The sequence below is a fragment of the Rhinolophus sinicus genome, chromosome 17 (genome assembly GCF_057876585.1).
Source record: "Rhinolophus sinicus isolate RSI-liver-muscle chromosome 17, RSI-T2T, whole genome shotgun sequence".
NCBI classification, from domain to species: Eukaryota; Metazoa; Chordata; class Mammalia; order Chiroptera; family Rhinolophidae; genus Rhinolophus; species Rhinolophus sinicus.
In genome coordinates, this window is record NC_142517.1 from 6,546,351 (window position 1) to 6,567,316 (window position 20,966).

At 43.3% G+C, this 20,966-nt stretch overlaps 1 protein-coding gene across 4 annotated transcripts in view; it reads left to right on the forward strand.

Moving 5' to 3' along the window:
- The window catches only part of KCNJ6 (potassium inwardly rectifying channel subfamily J member 6), a 237,937-nt gene that overhangs the window by 165,389 nt on the left and 51,582 nt on the right, over positions 1-20,966 (forward strand). For all 4 annotated transcript variants that reach the window (XM_074325378.2, XM_074325384.2, XM_019730320.3 and 1 more), the window contains one exon: positions 3,629-4,549. In XM_074325378.2, coding sequence (XP_074181479.2) covers positions 3,652-4,549 — 898 coding nt within the window. In that variant the 5' untranslated portion in view covers positions 3,629-3,651. The remainder of the gene's footprint in view (positions 1-3,628; positions 4,550-20,966) is intronic.

A 20,966-nucleotide genomic window follows, 5' to 3' on the forward strand; every position in this document is an offset into this window, starting at 1 on the left:
CCCCTCACTGGCCTCACCCTTCCTGCTCCGTGGGACTCACCTCAGTCTCTTCTACTTCCCAGGTCCTAGTCACATGTCATTGACTTTTTTGGTTTAAGTCTGAGCCTGTCTCCCAACAGCCACTATGAGGCCAGAGGCCCAGCCTTACCTCACCATTGTAAGGGGGAAAAGTGCTCCTCGACCCTCTGTGGGTCTCTGGTGGGCTTAAAAATGAAACTGATATAAGATAGATTAACAGGAGAAATGCACACAAATTGTATTGAATTTTTACATGCACTTTGGAGACTTCACAAGAGAATGAAGACCTGAAAAAAAGTGACCAACACAGCTTTTACCCCATCATTTTGACAAAGAATACATCTGTGAAGGATTAGCAAGACCAAGGGGTTTGGGCTATAGGTAGTACGTGGTGAGACAGTTACCAGGAAGATATGGGTTCGTTGAACAAGATTTGTTGCTAGACTTCTTGGCCCTGAATTCCCGTCTCTGGACGCAAGGATGCTTTCTGCAGGGAGGGCCCCTGTCACAGGGTGAATTTATCTTTTGCTTTCAGGACAAAGGAGGGTCAGAGTGTCCTTCTTGCAACAACTGTTTAAGTACGTTTAACTTAAAATAATCAATATGCCAAAGTGGCAAATTTTGGGATGACCTATTCTGAACCCCTTCCCCGTATTCCCATGGATGCCCCTTGCCTGCACACACAGCCTCACCTGCAGAGCACCTTGGAGGCCACCTTCTCACCACACTCCCAGGAAGGTCTGGCTTTCTTTGCTTATTTCCATTTTTGTTTATTTTGACAAGGCGCTTCAATAGCATATGCATTTACATGTTCCCCCAACACCAAACATGCGCATGCGATTAACCACATGCTGGTTCTTTACAGACAGCAAACCCAAACCTCCGTCTTCACTCTCTTCCGCTCCCCCTGCTCTTTCCCACACCAGTCCCCTGATCGCTCTTCCATCTGCTTCTCCATGTCAATGGTGCTGCCCATAAAATTAGAGAGAATGCCTGATGTGATAGCAAACACAAAATACAGAATGCCTCAAAAACAATCACGTGTTTTTTTTTCTTTTTTTCTAGTTAGCCTAGGGATGCAGGCCTCTCCATCATCCCCTGGAGAAGGGCAAGAGCAAAGTAGGGGCACACACACTGTGTAAGGCCAGAAGGGCACCTGCTCCAGACAGGCCAGGCCTCAGCACGTGGCCACCCCTCAGGGCAAAGGAGGCCAGGAAATGTGGTCCAGTCCTGAGCTAGAGAAAGGGAAGAAACAGATTGGAGGGTCGACTGCCCCCGACTGCCCAGAGCACTTGACTTACTCATTAACCATTCCACCAGGTTCCTCCAGCTCAGGATAAATGCCTAGAAAGTGAAGCCAAAAAAGGGGGGAAAGCAGCTTCAAAGTGGGTTGTGGGGGTGGCTGTAGATTTCCTCTGTGACATTTTAAAGTATGAAATATCACTGAAGACGGTTAAAAAGCAGCTAATCTGACAAACCCTCTTCTTCCACTGAAGGACTCAGGCAGCTTTGCATGGTCGGAGAGTTTACCACCCAGGTCAAAGCAAGACCATACACCAGGCCTACGCACAAGGCCTTCCCAACCTGGTAGGGTTTGAGCCCAGAGCTTGCGCCGCATGAAGTTATATTTAGAGACTTTCACTCAGGGAAAAAATAGCATCGAGAGCTCAGCCGTGACCACCCTGGGCCACAAACATCGTGCTGTGCAGGGGTGCTAGCAGTGAGCACGAATGCCACTTTTGCTACGATCCAGATACTCCACCCCGTCTCCATCTTTCTCCCCTTTGACTCCTGTCCTAGAATCTATTCGAAGAAGAAGAAGAAAAAAAAAAAAAAAGGCAAAGTTTCTCTTTTACAAATGAAGGGCTATTGAGGGCAGTGATCTCAAAGTCAAAGTTGTCAAGCCCAACAGCAGACTCTGTGGACCAGACCCTGAAACATAAAAACAGATCGATGGGATTGAGTTTTAAGGAAATTAATCAACCAAACTGAGCAAGCTTTAATCCATAAGTTAAGTTGGTACTACGCAAGTCCCATCCCCAGCTAATTTTTTATTCAGACAAATGTTTTCTCGCTGCCTGCATTTCTTCTTTAACCAAGGGGGAAAAAATGTAGTTACCACAGGGGGAAAAAAATGCATCACAGAGTCAAAAGATACAGAAGGAAAGCTTGGGAGAAGAAACTGCATAAAAATTTTATTATTAAAAGTTATGAAAGTTATTTTAAAAGATTTTAGAAAGTTTTAACATTATTGGCTGAACAGTAATTTCATATAGTGGTTTCTATGTACTTAATAGCAGTATCAGTTCCAAATTTCCCTTTGCACTCGGATTCTAGGAGAGTTTTTCTAATGCATCATTAACCAATTATTATGCCAATGCATTAGACTTGAAGACCATCAGAAAAAAAGCAAATAACCACCAGCCAAAACTGCAGATATTAAATGTTGAGGCAGAAAGCAAATCAGATGTGTAAACACATGAAAAGAAAGAGAAGATTTCCCCCATATATTTTTTTCAATCTTGGCATTGAATCAACCAACAAAACCAGAACTATTTTTTTTTAAACTCTGAAATTTGATTGACAATTTAAAGAGCTTACTCAAAATTCTTGCCCTAAATATAAGGAGAGTAGCAAAGAAACAATTTATTATAAAGGAATATTTATTACATGTCTGTTCCAAGCAGGTATATATCACATATGTGGTTTCACTCAGCCTTATAACAACACCAGGAATTAGGTTTCATGATCACCTTTTGTAAATGTGGAGACTAGGGTTCAATGAATTTGGATAGTGTGTTCGTCTACTTGGGCTGCCATATCAGCATACCACAGACTGGGAGTCTTAAACAACAGAAATGTATTTTCTGGCAGTTCTGGGAGCTGGGAGTTTAAGAGTAAGGTGCCAGCAGGGTTGGTTTCTGGTGACTTTGGTTTCTCTAGAAGCCCTTTCTTCCTGGCTGGCAGATGGCCGCCTTCTCACTGCCCTCACATGTCCTTTCTTCTGTGCTCACACCCCTGGTGTCTCTTATAAGAACACCAGTCTTATTGGATTTAGGCCCTCCCCTTTTGACTTATTTAATCTCAGTTACCTTCTAAAAGGTCCCATCTGCAAATACAGTCACATTGGAAGGTAGGGCTTCAACATATGGATTTGGGGGGACACGATTCAGTCCATAACAGATAGCATGTCCAAGAGCCCACAACTGCTAAATGGTAGAACCAAGACTGTCTGAATCGGAACATTCCTTTATCCAGAGTGCGCTGCCTCTCCCATGCGACGGCACGCTGGTCAGAGTGGGGAGACATCTTCCTGTCAGAGATGACTCTTAGAACTTGCTGGCAAGGAGACAATTTCACAGCAGGAAGGTTTGTCGTAGTCGAAGGGTGGTGAAGGACTTACACGAGCTAGACCGCAGAGCACAGGACTACAAGTCGACTAGAGGCCTGTCCAGAGGACCCCAAATACAAATGGCTCCATTTACTCTGTTAATAGCTACACAGATGGTATTTGGTTTCCCTACCAGCTACCATACACGGGGTGGTTTCCATGATCCCCAAACAGCCAGCATTTCATTCGGTGTTTCTTTTCTTGTTTCCAAACCACCAGCTAACGTCCTGGAGGGCGACTCCATGGATCAGGACGTTGAGAGCCCTGTGGCCATCCACCAGCCAAAGCTGCCTAAGCAGGCCAGGGACGACCTGCCAAGACACATCTGCCGAGACCGGACCAAAAGGAAAATCCAGAGGTACGTGCGGAAAGATGGCAAGTGCAACGTCCACCACGGCAACGTGAGGGAGACGTATCGCTACCTGACCGACATCTTCACCACTTTAGTAGACCTCAAGTGGAGATTCAACCTGTTGATTTTCGTCATGGTTTACACAGTGACATGGCTCTTTTTTGGGATGATCTGGTGGCTAATCGCATACATCCGAGGAGATATGGACCACATAGAGGACCCCTCATGGACTCCCTGCGTCACCAACCTCAATGGGTTCGTCTCTGCTTTTTTATTCTCAATAGAGACAGAAACCACCATTGGTTATGGCTACCGGGTCATCACGGACAAGTGCCCGGAGGGGATTATCCTCCTCTTAATCCAGTCTGTGTTGGGGTCCATTGTCAATGCATTCATGGTGGGATGCATGTTTGTAAAAATATCACAACCCAAGAAGAGGGCAGAGACCCTGGTTTTTTCCACCCATGCGGTCATCTCCATGCGGGATGGGAAACTGTGCCTCATGTTCCGAGTAGGGGATCTTAGGAATTCCCACATCGTGGAGGCTTCCATCAGAGCCAAGCTGATCAAATCCAAACAGACCTCGGAGGGGGAGTTCATCCCTTTGAACCAGACAGATATCAACGTAGGGTATTACACGGGGGATGACCGTCTGTTTCTGGTGTCACCACTCATCATCAGTCACGAAATCAACCAACAGAGTCCTTTCTGGGAGATCTCCAAAGCCCAGCTGCCCAAAGAGGAACTGGAAATTGTGGTCATCCTAGAAGGAATGGTGGAAGCTACAGGTAAGACATGCTCCATCCTGGAGTATCTGTGGGAGCGATGCTTGCTTTAAACTGGATGTGATTTTCTTATTTACGGCAAAACGTGGAAGAGTGAACCTCACTCACTCTTGACACCATCCCCTTGCTTCACGAAATAGTATTCCTGTGTGTCCTTAAGTATATCCACCAAGAAGTCTAACTATTTAGCTTTTAAAAAGCCCTTTGGAAAATATGTTAATAAATAAATCTTTGAAAATACTGCTTAATACATGTTAAATTTCCAAATATTTACTTAAATTAAAATTTGTCTCTAATGTACTTTTTAAATGGCTCTAAAGCATTGCTAAATTTAAATACTTGAGGTTATTTATTGCCAAAGCAGGAGGAAGAAGTTGAGCCTTTCAAAGGAAGCCGGACAAATGGCTTTAATAAAAATGCAATTTCATCTCTTCTTTGGGAGTCGTTTGCAAGACCCATAGCATTGGTTTTTCTTTTATATCAAGTGACTGCTTGGTGCCTTTCTCCATACTCTACCTGCTGAATCCCCAGTAGACAGAATGCTGCAGCTCCAGTAAATAATTCCAGCAAGAAAGAAAAAAAGTAAAGATCCATTCATCATTACCCTATTGAGCTTTCTGCTGTGAATAGCTAATCATTGGTGCGTTTCCAGGAAGGTGATCTCATAATAGAGAAATGGGCTGTTTTTATTGAAGTCTTCATTCATATCTGAACTTTACACGTGTTATACATCCCAACAGCAAAGCAGGATCTGCCCATATTTATCTGTAACGTTCCACAAAGCAGAGCTGTAAACTCTGACTTCAGCAACGGTGGTACCCCAGGGGAAAAGTATAAACTAGAACCCTGGTTCATTAATTCTCTACTGTCTTCTGAGTATCACTGTTAACCTTTGGATCCTGTTTAGTTATACAATCTGCCCTTCTGTGCTTTGAAGTCTCCAGCTGGAGGCTCAGGGTTGGTTTATATAACCTGAAAATGCATGGCCAACAGCCTGGCCCCAGATTCTTCATCAGTCCATAAGCTGATATCCGTCATCCCTTCAAAGGAACGCCATTGGTCCCATGTCTCTGTCTCCCTGTAGCCAGCAGGCAGGGTCATAACCTCTAACAAATGTCTCTCACGGTGGTAGAAACCTTTGCAATAGGTTTTTTTTTTTTTTTTAAATACAGCCAGCAATGAAAATGTAAGTAAAAGGTTTTGCATGGAGCTCAATGATATGAGTTGCTCCTTTCCATAGAACAAAAGGAACATGGACCTAGTCTGAAAACGGCTGTAAAGAATGACAGTAATTCCTGTAAAATCCTAAATAAGTGCTGCAGATGTGAAGGGGGGCTGTCTGTACCTTGAGCCTGACTTCGCGTGTGCTTGTGAAGCAGTAGTTGTTGGGGACGAGGTAGGAAAATGGGGAGGAAACAATTTAAACAGGGAGATGTGTCATTTCCCACAGACCAGAAACTTCTCCCACTCGGCTGAGCACAGGGACTTTGGACGCCTCTAGTGGTAGCCACTGAGATGCAGCCTCTGACCACTTGTGATGCAGTTTTAATATGAGATTTCTCACTGTAAACTCTCCAAACAGGGCGTGAGGGAGGGTAGTGGACAAGCCTTGTTACCATTGCATCTCTGAGCTCAAGAAGCAAAAGCCACTGGAAATACGGACCCTCTGGTTACTGGTGTTAATCTGAGCTTTAAATTGCAGGAGCAGAGCATTGTGTTCCCTCAAACCAAAGGCCACTCAATCTAGAAAAATAAATGAATCTAGACTAAGCATATTATCTTTATGACGTCGCTGGGTCGGCATTCTCCTTAGAGCAGACGTCTTTCTGGTGACAGCTTGTAATGAGTGAACTTTTCCAAAGGAAGGAATATTGTTTTCTTGGTAATTAGCAGTAATACTTGTCTCTGAGCATCCAGCAGCCTTTCTACTACTTTCTTAGAGAAAAATGGGTAGGTGCCACCAAAAAAAAAAAAAAGTCAAACCATTTACCCCTGGGGAAAAGGCAACCACTATTAATTTTCTAACTTCCGGAAAGTGGAAGGAAGAGTGTTCTAGAAAGTTCTTGGTTTGTCTGGAAGTTGGACATGTCTTAATCCTTTCCTGATGGGATTCGTACAATTCAGCACTTCCAGCACAGCTGATCTTTTCAGAGAGACACTTTTTCTATGTGAATGAAAAGAATAATTGGTATTTATGGGCGTTAAACAGGCCCTTAGGGGGGGAGAAATGCTTCAGTGAGTCAAAGCCACAGGAAAAAAATGAATGTGGGCCTAATGCACACTGAGGAAAACAAATTCACAAAGATCTAAGTATTCATTGTAGGGCTAGCTGGGAAGTCGGGAGCCATGAAAACAGCAAACTGACACAGAACAATTTCTGCTTTACTCATTTCTGCTTTCAGTCATGTCTTAGTTGACTTTAAACGATTATCAGTGATCTCAGTTAGCAGGCGTCTTGCAAGGGTGAGCCCCACGCGACCACCTGGATGCAGGGCCCCCTGCTCGTCACGCACGTTAGGGGCACACAGAGATCTGAGTTACCCTGCAGTAAGCTGGCCGCCAGAGTCCTTCAGTCTCCTGGGTCTCAGGCTTATCACAGACCACTTGGTTCTCCGTTGACACATACTGTTCCAGTGCCAGTCGTACTGAAGCACCCTGCTTTGCTGCATCACTCAGAGGCAGGCTCATTTTTAGAAAATGAAAGTAAGATCCTTGAAGGTAGGACATGCATCTTGCCCACCCGTGATGCCCTGTACGTCCTGGACCAAGTCCTTCACTCAGCGAGTTCTCTGACCTTGTGAAAGACTCACACCCACACAAGACAGACCCATATCCTTGGTGGATGGCTTCAGTCTGGTCCATCCCAGAGCCAGAAGGGTGTGTACAATGACCTCTCAAGAACCTTCCAGTCATGTGATTCTATTTTTGAAAATGAATCAAACCCTGGAAAATTCTGCTACCAGCCACCCAGACATCTGGGAACTGGCCGTGTCTCATCCCACAAATGTATTTTTAAAGGGGGCCCTTTATGTTCCTGACACATGGGTGATTTTGAGATAGTGGTGTTTACAGAAGGGTTCGTAGCTACGTAAACAAACACGCTCAGCAGCTGTGGCGAATGTGCGTTAAAATAGTAAAGCATTCATATAGACTGTTATTTATAGAGGGCAAATTGGCCTAGAGGCTAGATGACAGCTACACAGAGCTGGGCCCGTTGCCAGCAAGCTCCTCACTGTAGTCTTTCTGATTGACGAGCTTCCATATTTACCCCCAACGATTATGCAACTATGACAAGCAGCCCTTTCCAACTCCTCAGCAAATGTGCCTTGTTAGGATGAATCCTATTAAGCTTTTTATTTTACATTTTGTATTATGGAAACTATAAAACTTATACAATAGACCAAATAGTATAATTAACTCCCGTGTACCCATCATTTGATTTCTATAACTGTCAATTCATGGCCAAAACTTGTTCCGTCTATATCACCACTCACTAACTGCCCTCCAGCATCATATTGTTCTATCTGAAAAAGTTTCTGAAAGAGAAGGACTCTTTTTAAAACGTAATTATACCATCATTGTGACACCTAAAATAATTAATGATCATTTCTCCAGATTTAATATCTACTGTGTTTCAATTTCCAATTGTCTCTTAAATGCCTTTTTTCACTTTTTAAAAATCTGATTGTTTGAATCAGGATCCAAATGCGGTTAATATTCTGTGCTTGGTTAAGGTCTCTTTTAAGCTTCTTAATCTGTGAATTCCCCTTCCATCTCTGGTTTTTTTTAATGTTTGTTTTTCTCTTTCCTTTTACATTTTCCTCAAAGAAGAGAACTTCTGAAAGATTTAAATACTGCATAGAAAACTGGAGAAAGTGGAATGTGGGAGGAAGCCAATTTAATGAAGATATACTAGATTACACTTTATGGATGAGGAATTAGTACTGACTGCCCAAGTTGGCATCTGTAAGTTACCAAGGAGAAGGGAGGAATGTGCATCAGAAGTGGGTGAAGGCAAACCGGAAGTGGGTGAAGGCAAACAGTCCTTCACACAGCAAAGCTTGGTTTCATTGCTATGGTGTTTCCCCGAAAATAAGACCTAGTGGAACCATCAGCTCTAATGTGTCTTTTGGAGCAAAAATTAATGTAAGACCCAGTATTATATTATATTATATTATATTATATTATATTATATTATACCTGGTCTTATAATAAAATAAGACCGGGTCATATATTAATATATAAAAATAAGACTTGGTCTTATTTTACTATAAGACCAGGTATAACATAATATATTAATTTTTGCTCCAAAGGACACATTAGATCTGATTGTCTGGTTAGGTCTTATTTTCGGGGAAACACGGTAGGATAACATTATTCAACTTAAAGAAAATTTAATCATGTAAGTCACGTCACAGATCACAGCATTTTTTAATTAGAAGGAGTCTGTACCCAACTCTTACTTTACAGATGAGGAAACGGAAGCCCAGCCAGACTAATGCCTTGGCTAAGTCCAAATAGCCACTGGGAGAACAGGAAGTTGAAACCCAAGACCCCTGATGACGTTGTTCATCCTTCACGTTTAGGGTTCTTTGCATCATGAATGCTATTAGTTCATGAAGAGTCTGTAGAGAAATGTGCCCCAAAGAAACAACTGATGTATAATGTGCAGAGAGGGCTTTCTTCTCTTTTCTTCCACTGTTAGGTCCTCTTTTTCTTTAAGGTTTCTCTATTGGTCCCCAATGTTATCAATTCACTTTAAAATGCTTGATGCATTCACACAAATTTTTAACAACCATATATTAAGCAGAGATATGCCACAAAAGAGTCCTGAAATTGAAATTATGTAAGCATTGTCTACAAAAATACCCCTGGAAGAAGATGATGTTTCGTCAGATCTGGTTTTGAAGCGCCATCTTTCTTTGCTGTAATCAAAATGCCACTTCACTATAATAGGGGAGAATACGAGATCACAGAGTTTGAAGAGTTTGAAAAGATGGCATTTGTCAGATAAGATGGTTGAAGGTTAGCACTACCGTTCTCCTAAGCTGTTTCTAGTAATGATACTTCATAGCCATTACGTTTTTCAAATCTTGTTTTCCCCTTTTGATAAGTATTGCTAATCCCTCAATTGGCAAGTCATTTTCTCCAGATTTACTGTTTTTCTCTTAAGAGTTATAACCCCAATTAACCTAGCCTGTGAATTAATTGTTGAGATCTGAAATGCTAAGCACTTGGGTTAAAATCTGGTAAATCTCTATAATAAGTCATCTTTTTTTTAAATTGTATTAGTTTCAGGTGCACAAGACAAAGCAATACTTAGACGTTTATCATTTATATCCCGCACACTGTGTGATCCCCCTTCAAAGATGTGTGAATTTATTTTTCCTAGATAGAAATCTACCATTCATCAAGAAATTCAACTGTCCCTTCTTCTTTGAGCATTGGGTTCAAGTGATCTATTCCAGGCTTCCTTCCAAAATGGCCACCTCAATGTAATATGGCCTGGTAGCATCGTTAGCTGGATAAAAACTGATGACACATACTCCCCAAATATGGTAAACTTTTTGTGAGCCTCAGCAGCTTGGGGACACTGTGTTCTAGTTCACCCAATGTCCTACAAATCCGAGGTTGGATGCTATAGAGCACAGAGAGTTTTAAAATTTCCACCATCTAGCTCTCCGAAAGGAAGAATACTGTAACTCTGTGAAACTCTCCCATAACTGAGAAGGCATTTAAGCTCCTATAATAGGCAATGTATCAAGGTCACCATATATTATTGTGGTTGAAAAGAGCAAAATACTGGATAATTATAAAATTTTTTATTCTTAAAACACTAGTTCCAGAAAATTCATTGTTCTTACTTCTCCAAATGGGCCATGAGATGCTACTAAAATGAATGTTCAGTAGACGTCAGTGATGGTTACCCCCTTGGGTTTGCATTTAGAATTTAGAATTCAAACCCAAGGGGGTGAAAAAATGGACTAGTCCCTAAACGTTAGGTCTGACTCGAGCTCTAAAGGCAATATTCATGTTGGGAAGACACTGCACCATTCACATCAAGAGAGGAGTATCAAATAGTGGGAAGCCTTTAATTAACATATCTTTAAATGGAGTTTTATTATTTCCTAGGGCATTCAGTAATATAAGTAGTGACAGCATGTTGCCAGTAAAGCAGTTCTACCGAGCAATTTCTAATGACCAGAAGAGGATCATTGGGAAAAACTATAAATTACAGAGAGAGAGAGAGAGAGAGAGAGAGAGAGAGAGAGAGAGAGAGAGGTTCTTCTTCCCCAGCTAAGTACATGCTTACTCTTCTGTCCTACACCGACCCATTCACAAATCTTGTTTGTTATATTATTTGGTATACACCTCTTTTAAAATAATAATAATAATAATAACCTCTCTCAGCTATAGCTCAGTTTTTCTGTGCTTCTTCGCATCATTTAGTGTCAGATCACCTGGGTTCAAACTACAGTTGCTTTACTCCCTGCTTTGCTCAACCTCTCTATGCTGCAGTTTTGCCACTCAAAAATGGGAACAAAAATGGTACCTACCTCACCAGTGAGCTTTCAACTTCCCAAATTCTATTAGGTCATTTCTTGCTCCCACTGACTGGACAAGGGAAAGGCAATAAAGAGTAGAGCTTTATGAGGATGAAAAGCTAGGCAGGCAAAAGAGGCAATCCCAGGGAGTGGTGCCACCAGAATGATAAATGACTCTCCCCTGAAAGCTCTCTGAATAGTCAAAACGGCAAATGTTAACCTGCGATAGCCAATGCAAGAAACACACACTCACTGCATGAGAGTAAATGCCAGCCTGGCCTCTGCCCCAGTTACCTACCGTGAATTGTAAGTTGATAGGATCTGAATTAATGGCCATCACTGGATTGAGAAAAGACTTTGCATTCCTATTGATAGTAACGTTTCATCATTATCATTTCTGCCCAAAGTGGACATGAATATAGATTATTCTCAGGTCTTCCAAGGCAACTGCTTAGTGAGGATAGAACCATAGTCTGTATTTGAAAACATCTCTATGATCCCAGATCCCCTCCTAGGTTTTTCATGAGAACTGTGACGTGTCCGTTGATCCTTCAATTTGAAGAATGTATTTTTGTGCTGCTAACTCAACTCAACTAAATAATATTTACTGACATAATAAGTCCTTACAGATACTTCTGCTTTAAAGTATAGATGTACTTCAACGAAGGGGACAGCAAATGTGAATTTCTACATAGCCAATTCCATTGTTCTCTGTTTACTAAGAGTGATAAATATACGGTAGCAGCCTGCTTTGGCTAAGCCATGTTGCAGTAACAAACAGCTCCAAGGGCTTAACACACAAAGGTTTATCTCTCATTCACAGTATTGTCAGCTGGGGCTCTGTTCACATCCTGCATCCTCCAGCACGCAGTCCAAAGCAGCAGCCTAGGTAGAACATGCTATTCTCGAGGCAGGGAGGAAAAAGAGAAACGGCAGAATGCCTTGCTTCTGCTCACCATTTATTAGTCATAGCAAGTCATATGGCAGTGCCTGATGTCCACGGGAGGGGGAAATACAATTCTCTCACAGGGACTTGAAACACATGATTAAGAACAGAATAATGCAATCTACCACAGGTACCTAAGTGATTCTGAAAACCAGTAGACTGAGTTGAAAACTTTTTGAAGTTAAACTTTAAAAATGTGTGGCAGTCATTGGTGTTGTTCACCAGATATGTCCGGCTTTCATCCTTCCACACACATACATTCACATTTTCCTGGTCCAGTCTTGTGGTTACAATTGTCCCAGAAGTATAAGCATAAGCCATGATTATCACTCTGCTGGAAACCTTGGAAGGTAATATGCATGTTCCCTTCCCACTTTTATGGGTCTTATAGAAGCAGATGTCACAATGACCTTTGTCATCCTGGACCTTTGACTGGCTTTGAAGAGTAGATCTCTGCCAAGTCACTTGGGACATGTAACATGACTGAGAAATAACTTCACACTGGGTTAGCCCTTGAAATGTGGGTTCTTTGTTACCACGGTAAAAAGCTAGCCTATCTTGTCTGATACAAGGTGCCATGCTAACATTTTGACAAGCTGGCTATTGTATACTGCTAATAGCCCAGACTCACCATGAAATGAATTTGTGGCTACCCTGTTTCCCCCAAAAAAAGACCGAGCTGGACCATCAGCTCTAATGCATCTTTTGGAGCAAAAAGTAATATAAGACCAGTATTATATTATATTATATTGTATTATATTGTATTGTATTATATTATATTATATTATATTATATTATATTATATTATATTATATTATATTATATTATATTCCCTGTCTTATATTATAGTAAAATAAACCATGTCTTGTATTCATTTTTGCTCCAAAAGACACATTAGAGCTGATTATCCAGCTAGGTCTTATTTTCAGGGAAACACGGTAGTTATTCTGCAGAAATTCTCCCTCTTTTAAATTCTCTTTATGCTTAAGACTTAGAGGTCAGACAGTCTGACCTCAAATTTGTCTCCACTCATTATCCATGTGACTGGGTGTATCACATTCCGATCACAAAATGTCATCTTCCATTCTGAAAAATGGGAATGATAGTTATATTTACGAAAGGATTCCATGAGATAATACATGGAAGTCATATATCGTGGGACCTGGTGCACAACGAGTGTTCAGTAAATGTAGAGAGTGAATCAATAATTCTATGAACCACACGATTCTCATCCATCATTCATTAGGTGTCTATTGGATGCCTGTTACTTTATTAGATGATTTAAATAGATTATTTTCAATTCTCAAAACAATTCTGAAAGGTAGATACCATCCTGTTTAACAAATGAGAAAGTTGGCTCTGGAGTGGGGAGTTGGGAGAGTAACCTGACCAAGGTCACCTAACTGGTGAAGTGGCAAAGCCAGGATTCCATCTCAGAGCTGCCCACTTTCCCAACCCGTCTGCCTTAGTGTCTCTCCAGAGGAGGCACAGTACACAAAGGCATGCTTAAAGTAGTGGTTATTGATTAAAGTTTATTAGTGCACAGACAATTATGGCTCGATGATATATTCTCTTTTGATTACTAGCCTCGGCTTCCCCATCAGGCTCACCTCACCAGACCACAGAAGACAGTCTGCTCTTGCATAACAGTTGGCATTGAGTCTCTTGAAAGGGCACCTACTGGCTCATACTCTCAGATTGTGCCCAATTAGTTGTTATCAGGTGACTGTGCCAGTGGATGCTCTGGGCCAACCCATCCAGAGCACCCTGGTGTCATGCCAACTACCACCCAAGGGGAGCCAAACAGCCAGCTCACAAGCTCTGAAGGGAGGGGAAAAATAAAGTTTAGCATTGAAAGGGAGGAATCAATTTTGATTCTGCGAGACAGCCCTATAGTAATAAAATATTTAGGCTTTGCCCAGCCTAGTAATCGAACCCGGTTGGGGTTTCTAGCTGCAAAACATCTAAGACCCTTTTTGGGGTTTCAGCAGCATCATCATCATTTTTCTCTGGGGCCATCCTTAGAAGTTTTTAATTAAATATTTGCTAAGTAAATACATTTCCTCTTACATTTTCTCAAGCGTATTTTATACAGGGTAAATATTAATAGAAATCTGTGACAGCTGATGGATAAAGGAGAAGCCAATGCACAATGACATGAGAGAAAAACACCCAGTGGAGAGGGCCGAGGAGACGAGACTAGAGATTGAATCTAAAACAGACTAGTGCTACATTCACATTGGAGGAAAATTAAATTAATACAACTCGGAGAGCTAAGGTAGTAATAAAGTATTAGTCTTTTATTTGGTTTAGCTACTTGGTTATGTATATTGTCTGTCTCCCCAAACAAAGTTTGAAAAGGTGTGCAACCTAAGGAGAACAAAAATGATGCTGGTCCATGATTCTCGCAGAAACTCTTAAGAATCCACAAGCTCCAACATGGGACAAGAAAGATGTCCAAACACCTCTCTGGGTCTTTCCAGTATGATTCCATGGTGTTCACCCAGAGGGACCGGGGCATGGTCAGCCTGGCCTACACGAGCAAGAGATCACATTCATTAAGCCTACAATAGATGGGTCATGACTACATGTGAGGAGGCAGGGAATTTCACTGGCCATCAACAAACCAGACCAAGAGCAAGGAACGGCAGGGATGTTTCCAAGACAACTTCACAGCCTCCACTGCTGTAGGCACCTGGCAGCTGGCACAGAGCCACATGTTTGGTAGATGGATTTGCAAGAGCCTCACCTGTGGCTCAAAATGCCTGTTCCTGACATTGAAAAGGATACCTGTGGGCACCTCAAGTTCCCATGTCAGCAAAGCAAGGTGTCCTCCACCGCCACGATGAAGGAGAAAATGGCACAGTGGCGTTTCTTTCCTTGAGTTCAGCCTGATGCATGCTCAGCCAGGTAGAAGGGGGCATCTCAGGAACAATGGCCTGGGAAGGCAGTGGCCTGGTGGGCAGGAAACAGAGAAGGTGTTAGACAAGAACGTGTTGCCTTCTCACATGAGCCGCCCTAGGGTCTCTTCTTACGAGAAAACAAAATTCATAGGTGGATCCAAGGAGTATGCATTTAAATTAAATGTTTAGTCTGCTTTTTGTTTTTCCATCCACCAAACTCACGATTTCCACTTTCTCCTCTCTCTTCAATCTTCCAGCTCCTTCTTAGATAACAACCTAGCTTCACACTTAGTTGAGAAAATAGAAAAAAAATCAACATGCTACATTACCTTTTCACACAGCCAATCTACGACCCCACCTGGGCCGTAAGCACTGTCTGTCTTCCCTCCTGTTCCACCCAAGACCAACTCTGGGTCTTATCCCTTGGCCTTACTCAAAGACTTTTAGGCTGTACCATATCGTTTCTTTCCTCCATCATCAGTTTTTTTTCTTAATAGTTTATTTCCATCAACATGAAAACATTCCCTAATATCCACCATTTTCAAGCACAAACGAAAACAAAACTGTACTTCTCTGGGTACCATGTCCCTTTCCAGTAATGTCCCATTTCTCAACTCTCCATTGCCACTTTTTCACTTCCCATGCCAAATGGGCTCCCATTGCCACACACCCTTGAAACCCACCAACAGTGTCCATCCTGACAACTCCACAGGCCACCCTTCTGCCCCTGTCCTGTCTGGCCCCTCCATGTCGACACAGCTGACCACTGCCTCCTTCCCCAAACTTTCCTTCCTGGCATTCATCACGACTTCTGCTTTCTCTCCTTCAACGAAAGCTTTTTTCCATCCTCCTCTGCAAACTATTTCCCCAAAACCCCAGAGCCCATTCCATCTAGAATCCTAGTCTCCATTTTCCCTCTCAGTGACTTCAGTCAGACCCTTCTTTTAATGACCATCTTTTTTTGCACATGACATCAAATTTCTATCCCTGGTCCTAACTTCTCCCCTGGGCTCTGCACTCAGAAATCCAGTTGCATACTGGGAATGCCTGTTTAGATGACAAACAAGCTTGTACCACCAATGTGGCCAAAGCAGAAACTAGAGATCCTAGAATCCCCTAGAATCTGCTCCCCTCTCCGTCTCCCCACATTCATGAATGTCATCATCAGCCATGAAATGACTTACGTCAAAAACTTCAGCATTATTCTCAAGTCATCTCTTTCCCTTAGCATCCAGAAGCTCTACAGAAATGACTTCCAAAATGTGTCTATCTCTATGGCTACCACCCCAGGTTAAGTTTTCATAATATGGAGGTGATGGCATTCACCTGTGTCTCCATGCTTTACACTGACCCAACTACCAAGGTCCATTTTGTACACAGCAGCCAGAGGGTTTTTAATAAAATGTGAACCAGAGGAAATCATTCCTATGCTTAAAACCCTCCAATGGATTCCCCCTGCACTTGGAAAATTCAGATTCTTTTCCATGCCTCCTAGACCCTCTGGCCTGGCTCCAGCCTGTTGGTCTCCGGCCACTCTCCCACCTGACTCAGCATGCTACGGCCACATGGCTTTCTGCATCCTGAGCTCTGTGCTCAGAGGTCTTCTAGAATCACCCAGTAGAAACCTGCTCCCAGCACTGAGCATCCATCATGCTGTGTGGAGCTTGTCACCAGCTGATGTCATTTTGCTGACTTGCTTATTCCCAATGAGAATGTAAGCTCCATGCGAGGAGTGCCTTGCCCTGCTCTTTGCTACACTCCCAGCACCTGGGACAGTTCTTGGACGACAGTAGGCACTGGATAAATATGTAGGTGCAGAATAATTCATCAGAGAATGAATGAGTGAGACACCCTATATGGTCACAAACCAAATTGCTCCCTTAAGCACTAGAGAAGGTCTAGAGTCATTTAAAATTGTGGGGGAAAAAAATCAACCTGGTCGTGGTCAGCCTGCAGCCTCTCCCTCCTGACACTGGGAATCACTCCAGGAACACGTCCCTACCACCCCTTCTCGGTCTCCTTCAAGCCTCCCTTTTAGTACCCACCATTGTAAATCTTGGTGGCTCCCCAAGGCTCTGTCCCTCATTTCATTCTCTACATCCTCCCAAAGTAACCCATCCCTGCCTCTTGGCATCAACTCCCATAGGTGTGAAGGTTGTTCTCACAGGTACAGCCTGACACGTGCCTTCTGAGCTTCAGACCCAGACAACTAACTCCCCTGACCATCACCACCTAAGTGGCTCTCAAGTCCCATAAATCTACCTTGTCCTAAACTCAGATCTGCTCCCTCTCCTTGACGAATGGAACCGCTAGTCTCCCAGTCGCCCAGGTCAGAAACTTGGCTGTCATCTTGTGCTCTCCCCTCTCTTAGGGACTGCAGCCTTCTCACTCCCAATCATTTCCCTAAGCCTTCAAGGCTGCTAGCCCATAGGGCTCTTTGGTGCAAATGAGGAAGACACGTCTCTTCAAAACACTCTACTGCCATCTGCTGGGAATTGGTGTAATAAATCTACAACTCTGTACCCCACACTTAGATGTGGCGAGTTGTGTAGTGTACAACCTGCACAACTGTATATAGTGGCCCTGGCTAAGTTTGTCCATTCCATCTTGTACTTGTATCTAGTAGCCCAATGTCCTCCTCTCTCCAGCATCTTGGTCACTGCACTGGTTCACACCACCATTCCTTTCCCTTGGACTATTACCCTGTTTCCATATTCGCTATTTATAGACTCTCGTTTCTGCAGTTTCCCCTCCTCGCAGTTGTCAGAATAAACTTCGTAACCTACAAATCCCATCCCCTCAACACCCCCGCTCAGACATTCTCCGTAGTCTCTGAGTAGCTGAAGAAGAAAGACCAATCTCCTTTGCATGTCACAGTCACACCACCTGTCCAGGTGCCCTGTCACTTGCTCCGTGACATGTATATGCTGCTAAAATTCCCAAACACACCCTGGCCTGCACGCGTGCTATGCCATTATCTCTACTAGAATATCCTCCTCCATCCGCCTTCCCGGCAACTGCTCCTCACCCACCAGACCTCCCTGCAAACACAGCCCCCGTGAAACCTTCCTGGCCGTTCCTGCAAACTCAGGAGTGCTCCATCTCTGCTTCCCCTGAGTTTCTTCAACTCTCCATAATGTCTTACTGCATTGGGGTGATTGACCATGTGGCTGGGTGTCCCCAACACACTCTATCTACATTTTTGAGGCTAATAATCATGGATTTTATTACTGCTATTATTATTCTTCTTAATTTTAGTCCCAGCAACTAGCACAATCTGGCACATGGTAGGTGCTCAATAAAAGCAATGACTACATAAATGATTTTTTAAAAAGCAAGATCTGGCCTTTCTAAATGTGTCTCAGACTCTCTGAAGCATTTCCTTTTCACCTGGCACTATGTTATCTCAACTCTACTGAGAGCCAATGGCTACATCTGCCTTCCCTGTGAGGCTGTTACATCATTTAACTGAAAAATTAAAGGCACATTTTGCTAAAAAATAAATAAATAAAATAAAATAAACCTGTTTATTCTACAGGATCTAATATTCGCCGTGCATCTTGTAAACTCCATCTGATAGAAATACAGAGCATTTAAAGCAGAGACCCAAAGGGCAAACTTGTCCCAGAATGTGATCTCGAATCACACAGAGGCTGTGCCAAATAGACATGTCCCTGTGTCCCTTTTTAAAGCAGGTCTAGTCCACTGGACACTCGCCGGGGCCAGGAGACAGGACTCCCAGAGCAAGGGTCCCTCACGGCTTTCATTTGGCCTCAGTCTACGCAGGGAGATTTCCCTCTGATGTCGTCTGGTTCCACTCACGAATCTCCTCCCCTCTGCCAAGGGAACAAGCGAGTCTCTCAGAAGAGCAAAGAGTGGGAAAGGGTGACCCCTTTGCTCAAGTTTCTAATCCACAGAGGAGGGTCCCTCACTGAACAACCCTCACCCCTGTATTAATGAAGGATGAGGGCAGATACTGAATCAGGACACAGCGCCACATCACCTAAGCCACCTCAGAGTCCTTTCTGAAGGTCAAAACTCAACAGGAAAGGTGTCTTAGGCTGAGGTGTGCTCAGTCTGCAGGCAAGAATTTTATAGAAACTTCCATGTGCCTGGCATTGTGCAAAGTCAGAAAAATACAGTTCTGCCGTTAAGGAGCTCACATTTTAGAGCAGGGGGTTGGCAAAATGTTTCTGTAAAGGGCCAGGTAGAAAATATTTTAGACTTTGTGATGGCCCCTGTCACACCTACTCAGCTCTGCCGACATTGTGCGAAAGTGGCCATAGGCAAAAGGTTTTAAAATGAGTGTGGCTGTGTCCCAATAAAATTTTATTTATGAATACATATAATTTTCACGTGTTACAAAATATTATTCTTCTTTGGTGTTGTCAGCCATTCAAAAAATGTCAATACCACATTTAGCTCTCCCCTGTTCTAGACGATAGCGGGACTGACATAAAAGCAAAATACTAGACAATATAAAACGGAATAATGTATATACAGCGGCCATTTTCAATGGGGAGGTGGGCCAGCGGGTACAGAAGCTCTCCACGCATACTCCCCACCAGAACTGCACTTCAGATGGCCCCCACAGAATCACTGCCAGCCCAAGCAGAAACAGCTAGCGTGGCATCTCCCAGAAGAAGGAGACGCAGCCACAGTCCAGGAAGAGAGGAAATCGTTTTCACTTCGCATTTGCATTCCCCCAGAATGAGGATGTAATAGGGAGCAGAGGTTTCCTGACCTTTGAGAGAGAGCTAAAATTGAACCTCTGTTCAAATAAAGATTCATCAGTAAACAATACTATGACTAACATCGTGTTTTCAAGAACAAGAATAAAAGAACATGAGCGTTTTTGTTTCGGGAGGGTTTGCACTGACTGGCCCATTTCCTTTGTGCTCGCTCTGTTGTTCTCTGGGTGAAAAGTACTCCCACTACTTAAAGTTTCCCAACTCTCCTCACAGCAACATTTATTCTTAAATCAATTCATTTGGAGGTTAAAGGTCCTAAACTCCATTCCAACCCGAAAGAGCCTTTCTTTGTCCCGACTCCCCCTGCCACCACCCCAGCTCCTGTTCTTAGGAAGCTGAGTGGAACCACCAGTAATCAGCCAGTAATGGAGACACTCAACCTTTGCTATGAATTACATGGCCATGCAACCAACACATCCCTGCCATCTATCAGGCAATGATGAGTCTCAGTCTACGCAGGAAGGTGGCCTTACAAACTCATCAGAAATGCCTCCAATCGTACAGAAGAGCTTGCTGTCGACACAGTCCCCAAAGAGACGTTGTTCAACCCTTCTAGTCACTGACCCAACGAACCATGGTCGTTGAGAAGAGCTCACAAAGACCCACCACATGCTTGACTACATTTCTATCTAATTACAGGATCTTGGATCAGAATAATTGGAACAAACTCTTAAATAATAGCAGCACATAGGAACTTTCCTTAATAAACATCATTTGTCCTAGGATGGAAACACTCATCAGGATGCTTAGGTTCTCCTCTCTCTCTCTCTCTCTCTCTCTCTCTCTCTCTCTCTCTGTTTCTCTCTCTCTCTCCTCTCTCTCTCTCTCTCTCTCTCTCTCTCTCTCTCTCTCTCTCTCTCTCTCTCTCTCTTTCCCCACCAACCCAAATTCTTCACATCCTATGAGTTTCAACAAGTGGCCACCTCTCTTCCATGAGGCCCTCACATGATGCCCTGTGTTCTCGCCTCTAATCAGGTCCTGTACTGTCTCCTGTTTTCCGAGTGTCACTGTCATCTCCCAAGTAGACTGTAAGCTACATAGTGGTAAGACCCTAATCTCCTGGTCTCTCTCCTGTGTGCCCCTGGAACCACGCTGAGCACATGAAGACCACAGGGCATGATGGTGACAATTCAGGGACCTGTCAAGGTACCTCCTGCCCTGCCCCTGTGGATCCAAACCATGCCAGAAGTTCTTTGGTAAAAATTTGACAGGTGTCGGGACCAGAATTGGTTATGAGTTCAGTTAGAGATGCTCAACTGAGCTAACCGCTTTGGG